The 13,569-nt window shown below is 46.0% G+C and overlaps 1 protein-coding gene across 1 annotated transcript; it reads left to right on the top strand.

Moving 5' to 3' along the window:
* The first annotated feature begins 1,054 nt into the window (after positions 1–1,054).
* LOC122488353 (olfactory receptor 10AC1) lies at positions 1,055–2,116 on the top strand. Its single transcript, XM_043589649.1, has one exon. It carries the CDS (start codon positions 1,151–1,153, stop codon positions 2,114–2,116), a length of 966 nt encoding a protein of 321 aa, XP_043445584.1. The 5' UTR covers positions 1,055–1,150.
* Positions 2,117–13,569: the final 11,453 nt, after the last annotated feature.

Raw genomic sequence — 13,569 nt, 5'->3', positions numbered from 1 at the left:
GAGCTTACAATTAGAGTTAATAAAAAAGAGATAAGGAAATAAAAAGAGATGTCATTAATAACTACTGGAAAATCAAACACCCTCCTCCAGTTTGCCTCCAAGTCCCTATCACCTTATGTTCCCCACTGCAGAGGTTTGCAGCAATTGCAGCCAACCTACAGGCTATCGATGTTTTCCAAATGTTGCCTGCAAATGAGTCATGGGTGACTCTGGAAAAGAAATTGTGTTCAGTCGGCAAATTTGGAATGTACTGCTAACTCTGAAAGGCGAGTTAGAACAGATACACATCACTTTTTCTCATGTTGACAGAGTATTAATAAAAATGTTAGGGACGTTTTGTTCCTGATGCACCCAGAGAGGCCTTCCAACCAAACACCCCTGCTGCCTAAACATCTGCCTCAGCACCTGGCACAGACCTGGGTCTCTGTTGAACTCTAAATCAATATGAACTGGCCAACTGATCCCAGTGACCCATATGGGGTCATGGGAAGTTCTGGATTCAGCCTCAGGAATGCAGATTCTCTTCCTAGCTTTCTATGAGTAGTTAAGCCTCCCACACACACACACCCCGCCAGCTTTATTTTCCTTTTTAAAATTATGAGGTTGTAGGAGATGATCACTAAGGTCTTCATCTGCATTTTGTTTTTGTGATTCTGTGACACATCACAGAAAGCAATTCAAAATGGTAGTGCAGGGCAGGGAGGAGGTAACGGAAGCAGGGCATAAAGACACAATTCTTGCCTTGAGGAGCTAAGGCAGAGGACAGCATAACACTCCTGCCTACAGACAGGACCCACCAAACAATACCTAGGGTCTGAAGGCAGGGAATCATTTGTAGGTGGAGGTCAGGGGTGATAGGTTGCAAGCAAAGGGCCTAAAATTAAGGCTTCTTTGGAAAAAGCATGTTGAGAAAGCAGCCTTGGGAATTCTAGTCCAGGAGTCAAAACTACACAAGTTAATAAAACGTCCATCATGGGGAGGTGGGGCTGGAAATGCATCCAGACACTCTACCCCCTCTCTGCAGCCCCTACTCCCTCCCACCTCTAAATTCCATCCAGCCCTTCCTCAAGCGGCAGGGTGGAGGGACTATACTCGCAAGCTCCCCCTTTCCCCGTTTCTTTCCTACAGGTGCCTCTGGGCAGGCCAGTGCATGGACAGCCCCAGCAATGCCACCATGCCCTGTGGCTTTCTCCTTCAGGGCTTCTCTGAGTTCCCGCACCTAAGGCCGGTGCTCTTCTTGTTGCTGCTAGCCGTGCACCTGGCCACCCTGGGCGGGAACCTGCTCATCCTGGTGGCCGTGGCCTCAGTGCCCAGCCCACCACCCATGCTGCTCTTCCTGTGCCAGCTGTCAGCCATCGAGCTCTGTTACACTCTGGTGGTGGTGCCCCGCTCCCTGGCTGACCTGGCCACGCCAGGCCTTGGCGGGGGCAGCCCCATCTCCTTCCTGGGCTGCGCAGTTCAGATGCAGATGTTCGTGGCGCTGGGTGGGGCCGAGTGCTTCCTGCTGGCCACCATGGCCTATGACCGTTACGTGGCCATCTGCCATCCGCTGCGCTACACCGCAGTGGTGACCCCAGGGCTGTGCGCAAGGCTGGCCCTGGCCTGCTGTCTCGGGGGACTGGCAGTGTCCGTGGGGCTCACAGTGGCCATCTTTCACCTGCCTTTCTGCGGCTCCCGCCTACTGGTGCATTTCTTCTGCGACATCACGGCGCTGCTGGACCTGGCTTGCACACGGAGCTACGCCGACGAGCTTCCCCTGCTGGGCACCTGCCTCGTGCTGCTGCTGCTGCCCTCGCTGCTCATCCTGTCCTCCTACGGAGCCATCGCCGCCACCCTGCGTCGCCTGCACTCCCCCAGGGGCCGGTACAAGGCTGCCTCCACCTGCGCCTCGCACCTGGCCGTCACTTTCCTGCACTATGGCTGTGCCACCTTCATGTATGTGCGGCCCAAGGCCAGCTACTCCCCACGGCGGGACCGCACGCTGGCACTCATCTACACCAACATCACACCGCTGCTGTACCCGCTCATCTACAGCCTGCGCAACCGCGAGATCACCACCGCCATCCGCCGGGTGCTGGGGCAGGGGCGGCAGGGACAAGGTCTGTGTGAGCCCTGAAAGCAGGCAGGGACCAGGCCAGAGAGGGCAGCTCCGCTCCCTAAAGCTAACTCTGTCAGGAGGTGTCTGTGTCAGCAACACCACGAGGGGGCCTCGAGGACTGGATTCAGGAAAGGGAACCTGGAAAAGCGTCCACACAAGAAGAATCTCCTTGTGAGGCAGGTGCCCCATTCTCCACCCCTCCTTTGAGCAGTGGCCAAAGACAGCATGGTAGAGATCCCCAGGCCTACAGATAGTGGCCCCATCAGTCTTTGCTAGTTCCCTCCATGCACTGGGGCCTGTGCAAGGTGATGGGCTCACATGATGAAGAAGGCACAACTCATGGCCGCAGGGGCTCACAGATGGAGTGGGAGGAAAATGTGAGCGGTGAAGGGGCGATGGATGGAGTGGCTCCTGAGAAGGAGTTTCTGTGCTAGACTTTTTGAGAGGAGAGGAGAGTCAGGGGAAACTTCCTGGAAGACAAAGATGGCTAAATGGAGAAATATAGGTTGACTAGAGGCCAATCAGGAGAAGAGGAGGGTGAAGAAGGTCCAGCAGCAATGATTCAACAGGGGCTGGGTATTTGGGGAAGGACCTTGTAAAGAGCGGAAGGACTTGAACTCATGGGGTGACATGATGACCTACTGTTCCTGTGTGGTCACTGTGGCCATAGTGTAGAGAAGGATCTAGGAACGTGGAGGTCTGTCTGGGGAGCTGCTGCCCTATTCCAGGAGAAAGGTGAAGGGGTTTGGACCAGAGGACTGACACAGGGTATTAGGGGCATGGAGTCAAGAGACAGGCAGGAGGTGGAAACTATAGAAGCTTGACTGGATATGGAGGCATGAGAAAAAGGGAAGTTAAGGAGCATCTCTAATCTGGGTCACTGGGTGGACGGTGGCTTCATTTGCTGGAAACAAGAAAACAGGAGCAAGCTGGGAGGGTGGTGATGGGCGTTTAATCTGTGCTGGTGCTGAATCTGTGTAGCTGAAATGCTGCCCCGGACCAACCAGTGCAGATGCTGACTGAGGCAAATACGGTTGTCCAGAGTGCAGGGCCAAGAGGAGGGGAGCTCTGGATTTATAGATGGCCACCGAGACCATGGGGTGGGTGCTACCCCTCATTAACAAAAAGCTAACAATTGCTCCCCATGTGATGAGATTAAGGGTGATTTTTATTTCCTGATGGTGTACCTTCCAAATTTCTCCTAATCATTCTCAATGGATGTTACTTTTATACAGAAACAAGCATTACTTAAGAACAAACACTTTGGGGGCCTGCTCAGTGAATCATAAAGACTTGTTACCCCCCACCCCTGAGATGAAAGCCTGAGCCCACTTGCCTCAACACTGTCTCCTCACCAACAGCCCAGGAATGAAGAGGAACTAGAGTGAGCTCTGTGGGGGCCGATCCAGCATATACCTGTGTGGTACGAGGGTAGGAATGCACCAAGGAACTTTAGCCCACCAGAAACTTGGAGGAAATATTGCTGTCAAAGACACAGCAAGGAGACATTGAAAGGAAGAATTACTAATCCACAATGTCATGTAAAGCTGACAGAGAACATAAAATCCCTGGATGTGACTTTCTCGACAATGTTACATTAGTATATCCTGGTGTGTTAAAGGGACAAACTGGCACAAAACCTTAAGTACAGATGCCAGGCTACACTAAGAAAATCCCAGAAGTTATTCGTTCATCTGTATGTGCAATAAACAGCTGTTTATTGAGTGATGGTTCCATGCCCACAGCTAGACAGGATTCAACTGTAATCAAAATGGCACAGTATTTCTAGCACCTCAATCCAAATTATTGAAGGAATGAAGACGAAGCCCATGTGTAATTTGAAATCTACCAGGGCACTCGGGAAAATAAATAGGCATTGCGTTATCATGTGACAGGTACTATGACGGGGAAAATACAGGACACTGAGCTAAGCGATTAGCCTAGACTTGGGATGGTAGGAGCATTAGTAAAAGCTTATGAAGAAGTGATGTGTAGGACCTCAGCGCAAGCAGGAATAGCAGAGCCAGATAAAGACAGCTGGGAAAGGAGCATCCAGGCAGAGGAAACAGCATGTGCAAACGTCCCAAGTCCAAAGAACACGACAGGAACTTGTTGATGGGACTAGATCTAATTGGTGTGGCTAAGGGGTGCATACTTCCAGTATTAAGAGATTATGCTACAGGTACAAACAAACAGGGACCAGAGCACACAAGTGATACAAGCAACATTAAAGAGTTTGGACTTGACCCTAAAGAAGAAAGAGGAGACAAAAGAAGGGTGGGGACAAGGAGAAGGAAAAGAAGGAAAAGCCACTGAAGATGTTCAGGCAGAGGAGTGATAGGATCCAATATAAACACTGACTATGACGTGAAGAAGGAACTAGAGAAGGACATGACAAAAAGGACCTTTACAAGGAAGCTCATGTAGAAATATAGGCTGGAGATAATGCTGGCCCATTTAGGCAAGTGGTAATGGAAATGGAGAGAAGTGGACAGGCTGGAGAACTATTTAGAAGGCAGAGATAATAGAACTTAGTGCAGACTGAACAGGGATAAAAGAGAAAGAGGTATCAGATAGACATGGGCTATCTAGAAAAGATGACGTTCCGGGCTCCCTGAAATGGAGTGCACAGGAAGAGTAACCAGTCTGAGGGCAGGACAAGGTGGAGGTGGTGAGTTCAGTACGGAGGAAGTTGATATGAGGTATGGATCTGTATAGTGGGCAGTTGGGTATAAGTCAGGAGAATCCGGGCTCAAGAAACACATTTAGACATCACCAGTTCATCAGTGGCAACTGACATGGCTGCGAAGCTCAGAGTAAGAGACAGAGGAGGAACAGAGCAGCTCCAAAACAAGATCATGAGGAACAGCAACACTGAAGGATGGGCTGTCTAAGCATGACGTAAAGCACACAATTTGTTAATTGGATGTAAAGCAGCTTTACTCGTGGACACTAGATTAAGCAAAGTGAAAAAAGACAAACTTCCACGTCTAACGTATGGAAGGGGTCCATCTCACTAATACATAATGATTTCGGCTCAGATCACGATCTCACAGTTCACGAGATCAAGGCCCGTGTCGGGCTCTGTGCTGACGGTACAGAGCTTGCTTGGGATTCTCTTTCTCCCTCTCTCTGCCTCTGCTAGTATGTGTGTGCGCACTCTCTCTCTCCTCCCCCTCTCCTTCTCTCTCTCTGCCCCCGCCATGTGTGCTCTCTCTCCCTTTCAAAATAAATAAAAAAAGAAAGAAAGAAGCAGCAGTTTTATCTGACACATATGGAACCATCTCATACATGCTGGTGAGTGAAACAGCAAGGTGCAGGACAGTAGACAGTACAGCCATCCGTGACTCTGGCCTTTTCACTTGTAGTTTCCACTCCCGTGCTCTCCCCACAAATCCTCACAGGCTGGCCCCTCACCACTCAGATGCCGTCTGGACTCATACATTCCCTCCTTGCAGAGGCCTTCACTGACCACCCTATGTAATATTGCCATGCTGCCTGCCATCACATGATCACGCTTTAGTTTCTAATCATCTCTTATTATTTGAAATTATCTTTTTTAATGTTTTATTTACCTGCCCCTCCGAATAGAATATAAACTCTATGAAAATTATCTGCTCACCACAGTGTTTACCCTGTTCCTAAACAGTGTGTGGCATGAGTAGGTGCTCAGTAAATTGCTAAATGGAAGAGTGAATAAGTCAATATTATGGTCTGACAGCATTTATATATTAAAACACATGGAATGTGTGTATGTATGTATCATGTGCCTGTATATATCCTATACATTTCACATACACACACACACACACACACACACACACACACACACACACCCCAACACACATCTGTAACCAAATTAAAAGTCTGAGGAACTGGAGCACAGGGTGGGACAGATCTTTACTTTTCACTGAATACCCTCCTTGCATACATACATGTGTTACTTATTCAGTAAATGCTTTCAAACTAAAAATAAAGGCTAGGCATCTGAAGAGGAATGCACAGAGAATTTTTTTTTTTAAAGAGAGCAATCAGAAAAGTAGAAGAAAATCCAATATAGCAGGGCGCCATGGAAGCCAAGGAAAGAGAATTTCAAGGATGGAGTAGTTAGCAGTGCCAGGTGATACTACTGTTTCTAGAAATAACATGGCATTGGAGCCAGAGATAATTTTAGGGATGTCTAATCCAGCCCAAGGAGCACCAAATTCACCTGTACAAACCTCAGCAAAAGCCTCAGCATGTGCAAAGTCCTGGCAGACAAACAGCAAAGCCTACAACTACAAATGCCATGTGCCCAGAGATCATGCAATGGCTGCCAGGCCCCAGCCAACACTGAAAAACTATAGAGAACCAACTCAAATCATGCGCAGTCACTTGCTAGAGCAGGAAGTAACCTTGGATTTCATATTCTTTTTTTTAAATTTTTTTAATGTTTATGTATTTTTGAGAGAGAGAGAGAGAGAGAGAGAGAGAGAGAGAGAGGGAGAGGGAGAGGGAGGGAATAAGTGGGGGAGGGGCAGACAGAGAGACAGAGAATCCAAAGCAGGCTCCAGACTCTGTCAGCCCAGAGCCTGACACGGGGCTCAAATTCACAAACGGCGAGATCATGACCTGAGCTGAAGTCAGACGCTTAACCAACTGAGCCACCCAGATGCCCCTGGATTTCATTTTATTTTATTTTTTATTTTTAAATAAAAATACTTAGTAATAATTAAATTTATTTAATTTATTAATACTTATTAATGATAATTAAATTTATTTATTTATTTTCTGAGAGAATGAGAGAGACAGAGCACAAGCAGGGGAGAGGCAGAGAGAGAGAGAGAGAGAGAGAGAGAGAGAGAGAGAGAGAGGCACATAATCCAAAGCAGCCTCCAGGCTTTGTGTTGTCAGCCCAGAACCCCAATGCAAGGCTTGAACTCACCAACCATGAGATCATGACCTGAGCTAAAGTCAGACATTTAACCAACTGAACCACCCAGGTACCCCTGGATTTCATTGTAAATGCTGAAATCCTTAACACTTTCAAGATCTGTACCCTGGATTTGTTTTAATCCCATATGGTAAGGTAACAGACACAGAGACAACTGCCCTTGACAAAAGAGCTTCTTAGTTACCACACCGTGAAAGGCCACATGGGGAAGCACTAGGGCAATTGGGAGACAGAAAGAGAGAGGAGAAAGAAACCCTGGCCCTGAGCCTTTATTGTGATTTCTGTGGGAAGGAATGGGCGAGGCAAAGTAGGAAAGCTTGAGTTCGTTTAGGATTGGATCGTTAGACTGATTTTAGGGGGTTCTGGACTATCACAGTGGTCTCTAGCTGTCTGAGTTAGCTGACTTGGCCCTGGGGTGACAGGGTGGGTAGCCTCGTGGTTTGACACATGAAGAGTTAGATGAAGGAGGTGGTTGGGGATATGGGCTTTGGGCTGGTCGATTTGCACAGGAAAGGCACACTCACAAGGAAGCCGGTTTGCTATCTCTAGGAATTAACTATCTCTGGGAAGAGCAGCCTATCCTCAGCCAGCAAGGCCCTAAGACATCAAAACATCATAAAGTACAGAAAATAATAAACATGACTGATACAAGCATGGACTCTACTCTCAACAAATACAAAAAGATTGAGACCATAACGTGCATATTTTCAGACCACAACGCTATGAAACTCCAAATCAACCACAAGAAAAAATTTGGAAAGACAACAAGTACTTGGAGACTAAAGAACATCCTACTAAAGAGTGAATGGGTTAACCAAGAAATTAAAGGGGAAATTAAAAAGTCCACGAAGCCAATGAAAATGATAACACGACAGTCCAAAACCTCTGGGATGCAGCAAAGGCGGTCATAAGAGGGAAGCAGCGGGGCGCCTGGGTGGCGCAGTCGGTTAAGCGTCCGACTTCAGCCAGGTCCCGATCTCGCGGTCTGTGAGTTCGAGCCCCACGTCAGGCTCTGGGCTGATGGCTCAGAGCCTGGAGCCTGTTTCCGATTCTATGTCTCCCTCTCTCTCTGCCCCTCCCCCGTTCATGCTCTGTCTCTCTCTGTCCCCAAAAAATAAATAAACGTTGAAAAAAAAGAAAAAAAAATTAAAAAAAAAAAAAAAAAGAGGGAAGCAGCAATCCAGCCCTTCCTAAAGGAGGAGGAACAGTCTCAGATACACAACCTAACCTTACACCTTAAAGAGCTAGATACAAACATGGGCTCTAAAGATGATTCCCAGGACAGCGTGTGTCACTTCTCAAATATAGACCTGTGAGCACTTGCAAGTGCTGAAGGCGACCCCACAGCTCTTCACATTCGGGCCACTGCGACTTCGTCATCAGAGCCAGACTCGGCCAGAAATTATCCTCTGTCCACAATACCTCCATTTCAGTGGGTCCCTCACTCGGCTGCAAAATGGAATCGCTGGAAGACCTTTAAAAATACTGACGTCTGGACCAAAATTCTAGAGATTCTGACTGAACTGGTCTTGGTGAAGGTGGAGCACTGGAATTTTTAAAAGCCATCCCTTAGGTAATTCTGAGGTGCAACAAAGTTTGAGAACCTCCGCCCTCAGCATCAGATGTTGCCCTCGTCCCACTTAAACGTAATCCTGATTGAGTTTCAGGTCCATTTCACCCACTCCTCAGATAGCTCATACATTTCTTCCTGCTACTCTCTGCCATGGCTTGAACTCGAGCATACAAACATCTTTAAGATAGGCAAGTTCCCATTTCTCTGATAGCACATGGTCTTTTCCTTGAAGAGGCAAGTTTCAAGTGGGGAGGAGGTGGCTAGATTACTGAGGATCACAGTTCCCAGTCAGTGATAATTCCCCAAGCTAGGTAGATATGGGACAAGCAGGTTACAAGGGCAGAGGGGAGGGAACCAGAACATGGTCATCAAGGCCGGATAAAGGTCAACTAAACATGGAAGATGCTTATTTATCTTTGATGAAATTCCTCTGTCCAGGAGACCAGTTCCCACACCCAATCAATCTAAGTCCCACTTACAGAAGTAATATTTGTGTAGCTCTTTGGGGAGTACAAGTCTTCAAGAAATTTGAGATGTAGGTAACAGTTCAGCCTTCCTATTAATGACTTAAATCTTTACCTAGAGCTTCTGATGTTCCAGTCCCACATGCTAGAGAGCTAAGATGTCTATGATCCTCCTGACAATGGGCAAATGTACCTTCTCCACATTATAACGAGAGGAAAAGGACTCCTAACCATATAATCTTCCTTAATCCATCTGGTGTCCACATCCCCTGCAGGGTCTGCTTCCTCCTCTGGCTGCGCCTGGTGTGTTGGTCTTAAGGCCATACCACAAAGGTCCACGTTGTCTCCAAACTTCAGTTGTTCCCTAAAGGAGTCACTGCCCTTGTGGGAAACAACAGAGTGAATTTAATCCATTCTGCCATTATAATTAAAATACATATCCACAAAGAGAGAAGTAAAGTCCTTCAACTGAATGTTCCTGGAGCATGGCAGCTATAGAGCCAAAGTGGGCCTTCTGGGAGAAAAGTGGCAATGCTGTGATCATTACTGGGGTATTGAGCCAGGCTACCTAGGTCTGAATCCTGGCCCCTTGAATTCCTAACTGTGACCTTGGATAAGTTACTCTCCAGACCTGGACCTGTGAGTCTTCACTGGATAATCTGGAGTTGATATTAGTACCTGTCTCACATTATCTGATGTAATAATTAAAGCTAATAGAGTAAATATGCTAGAACACTGTCTGGCATTAAAGCATCGTTAAGGATTTCAAGGGAAAATTAAGGCATTTAGTGTGATTTTTAGGAAGGTTTGCTCTCTGACATGTGAGGTAGCCCTCCCTCCCTCAATCTATTACACTCCACAGTGAAATCAATCACCCGTCAGTGCACTGGGATTTATGGTTCATGTGGAGGATGCAATCCTTAGAGAAGGAAGTCTAAGGAGGTTCAACTACAATGTGGTTATGTTTGCAAAATATGGGCTTATTTCAGCTTTGTCTGATGTCACTACTCAACCTGAAAATCATTCATCATTGATAAAATGTTTTCCTACATGATAAAAGCTTCAGCAGAAGAAATTTACTCTTAAGTTTTTTAAAAACTACTTTATTATAATATTCCTGGAAATTTATATTTTCAGGAGGTATATGCTAGAACTTGTATTTTCCTAAAAGAACATTATGAGCATTACAAGCAGACGCTTTAACCAAAAATTGTCACTATATCAACCCTCTACATGGCCAGAAATGAACCATAAATTAAAAGAACTATAAACTTTTAAAATAAAGTGGTGAAATAATACTTTAAGGTCTTATAAAATGGGGATAAGCAGTCCCTATTTTTTTATTTTTAATTTTTATTTTTTAAAGTTTTTTGGGTTTTTGAAATTTTTTTTAATGTTTATTTAGTTTTGAGAGAGAGAGACAGAAACAGAGCATGATTGGGGGAGGGGCAGAGAGAGGGGGAGACACAGAATCCCAAGCAGGTTCCAGGCTCCAAGCTGTCGGTACAGAGCCTGACGCCGGGCTCAAGCTCACGAAGTGTGAGGTCATGACCTGAGCTGAAGTCAGATGCTCAACTGACTGAGCCACCCAGCTGCCTCTTATTTTTTAATTTTGAGAGAGAGAGAGAGAGAGAGAGAGAGAGAGAGAGAGAGAGAGAGAGGGGGAGGGAGGGAGAGGGAGAGGGAGAGCATGCATGAACGGGGCAAAGAGGCAGAGGGAAAGAGAGAGAAAATCTCAAGCAGGATCCATGCTCAGCTCAGAACCTGAAGCCTGATGGAGGCTCCTGGGATGGATCATAACTGGAGTTGAAATCAGGAGTAGGACACTCAACTGACTGAGCCACTCAGGCATCCCAAACAGTCCCTATTCTGAATGCAAGGCTCGCAACCATAAAAGGTACATATAGAAATAAAAAAAAAAAGACAAGAGCATAACCTTATATGATATCCTTGATTTTTAAAAATAGTATGATAGCGGGGCGCCTGGGTGGCGCAGTCGATTAAGCGTCCGACTTCAGCCAGGTCACGATCTCGCGGTCCGTGAGTTCGAGCCCCGCGTCAGGCTCTGGGCTGATGGCTCAGAGGCTGGAGCCTGTTTCCGATTCTGTGTCTCCCTCTCTCTCTGCCCCTCCCCCGTTCATGCTCTGTCTCTCTCTGTCCCAAAAATAAATAAATGTTGAAAAAAAATTTTTAATAAAAAAAAATAGTATGATAGCTTTAATAAGCATTTTGTTATTTTTTCATAGAACTTTAGAGTCAATACTTAGACAATCTAGTTATCTTAAAATTGCTTTTCAAGGGTGCTTCAAATAGGTATCTTCTTTTTCTCTAAATGAGTATCTCTTTCATAAGCAGAAGCCTTCGAAATCATTCCACTGATCCTACTGCTACCTCAAATTGGTAGTGTAGGATTTTAAATGTGTTTCATGGTGGTGGTGTAAATAATGATTATAGCACTGCTCCCACTAGATTGTTAAAAGAGCCAACCTATATCCATCAATAGATGGATGGATAAAAAAGATGGGCTAGACATAGATATATAGATTTAATGGAACGTTACTCAACCATAAAAAAAGAATGGGAAAAAAAAGGCGATCTTGCCATTTGAGACAACATGGGTGAACCTAGAATTATTATGCTAAGTGAAATAAGTCAGAGAAAGACAAATGCCATGTGATTTCACTTATACGTGGAATCTAACAACAAAAACAACAAGAACAAACAAAAAAGCAGAAACAGACCCATAAATATAGAGAATAAACTGATGATTGCCAGAGGGGCAGAGGTGGGTGAGTGGGCAAAAATGGGTGAAGGGGAGTGGGAGAGATAGCCTTCCAGTTATGGAATGAGGAAGTCATGCGGCTGAAAAGTACAACACGGGGAATGTAGTCAGTGGCACTGTATGGTGACCGATGGTGGCTACACTTGTCACGAGCACAACATAATATACAGAGTTGTGGAATCACACATTGTCTACCTGAAACTATGTAACACTCTGTGTCAACCAAACTTCAGTTTAAAAACAAAAGAATAGGGGTGTCTGGGTGGCTCAGTTGGTTAAGCGCCCAACTCTTGGTTTGGCTCGGGTCAAGATCTTGTGATTCATGGGTCTGAGCCCCAAGTTGGGCTCTGCGCTGGTGGTGCAGAGACTGCTTGGGATTCTCTCTGCCCCTCGCTCTCAAAATAAACAAATAAACTTTAAAAATATATAAATAGCTAAATAAAAAGAAAAAAAATTGACTTTGCCTAGGTGGTTGGATTTAGCCACTAATAAATGTTTTGAAGCAAACAAACAAAGAGCCAATCTAATATAAACTGGAGTCAGACCCCTTGGAGTCAGACCAAGAAATATTTGACATTAGCAAAACTTATCTAGCCCAACTCAGCTTCAGCTTTCTCCTTCCTCAAATGAGATAGTGCTCGTGAAATTCCTGGAAAGTAATTAAAAACACAAATGTAAGGTTTTTCCTTTTTTAGCATAAGAAAAAGCAGAAGCCCCATCTGGCAAGATCAGAGCAGGAAAGTCACAGCACTTTGTTACGGCAGCTGAGCGATTTCTTCGGATTTTTTTCCCCCACTGGACTTGGAGACAGATGGAGAGAGGGAAGAAGTCCCCAAGGCAGCTTCCAGGAAAGCACCCTTCCAGCTGCACCTCTTCTTTATAGGACACCGGCAGTAGGTTCACTGTTCATAGGAGCAGAGGCAAGATGACAAGGGGTTCTTGTTGTCTCTGTGGACAGCTTCTGGACCTGTATTTGCTCATTCCCAGCCCCTATACTCACTGTCCTTCCTGACCTCCCTGCTGGCCTCAGCGTCCCCATGCCCACCTCACCGGCTGGAAGAAGCCTTCTCGAGCTGGCATCTAGCCTCTGGGTCAGCCCCAGCTGCCGTCCACAGCTCCATGGGCCAGGAGCTCTGAAGCTTTCTGCACTTAACGCAGAGCTGGGGGAGCAACTCCAACCACGGAAGCTTCTAAAAAGGTACTTTCGAAACATCTCTCACAAAATCCCAAGGGCGGCATAAAACACTTTGGTTGTGATGCAGAACTGTTGGAACAGCTTGTATTTTGCAAAAGGGAGAATGAGAAAAAATTGAGTTTACAAGGCTCAACAGGATGAAAGTCAATGTGTGACGGGAAAAATTTAGTTGCTATTTGTAGCACTGGTTTGACTAGCACCTTTTTTCTAAAGGTGTTGGCAGTATTCAAACACAAAAAAAACCTTTGGTTTTTTGTTCGTTTGTTTGTTTGTTTGTTTTTGTCTGTGGGTTCACCATAGACTAGGCGCTGTGCTCAGTGCTGTACATGGACCAGCTCATTTAATCCTGAGAGCCTAACAATCATGTGATGTCTGCCAGGTCCCAGCCAACACTGAAAAATGTGAGAACCAACTCAAATCATGTTTAATCACCTGCTGGAGTGGAAAGAACATAGGCTTTCATTTTATCGTTCTCCCCATTTGACACATGAAGAAACTGAGGCAACAGACTTTAACTTGCCCAA

Source organism: Prionailurus bengalensis, chromosome A2 (genome assembly GCF_016509475.1).
Source record: "Prionailurus bengalensis isolate Pbe53 chromosome A2, Fcat_Pben_1.1_paternal_pri, whole genome shotgun sequence".
Taxonomy (NCBI): Eukaryota; Metazoa; Chordata; class Mammalia; order Carnivora; family Felidae; genus Prionailurus; species Prionailurus bengalensis.
Note: the sequence above shows the minus strand (reverse complement) of the source record. Positions and strands in the feature narration are given on the sequence as shown.

Coding starts and splice junctions, on each gene's coding strand:
- LOC122488353 (XM_043589649.1), top strand. CDS start 1,151: ATGGACAGCCCCAGCAATGCCACCATGCCCTGTGGCTTTCTCCTTCAG.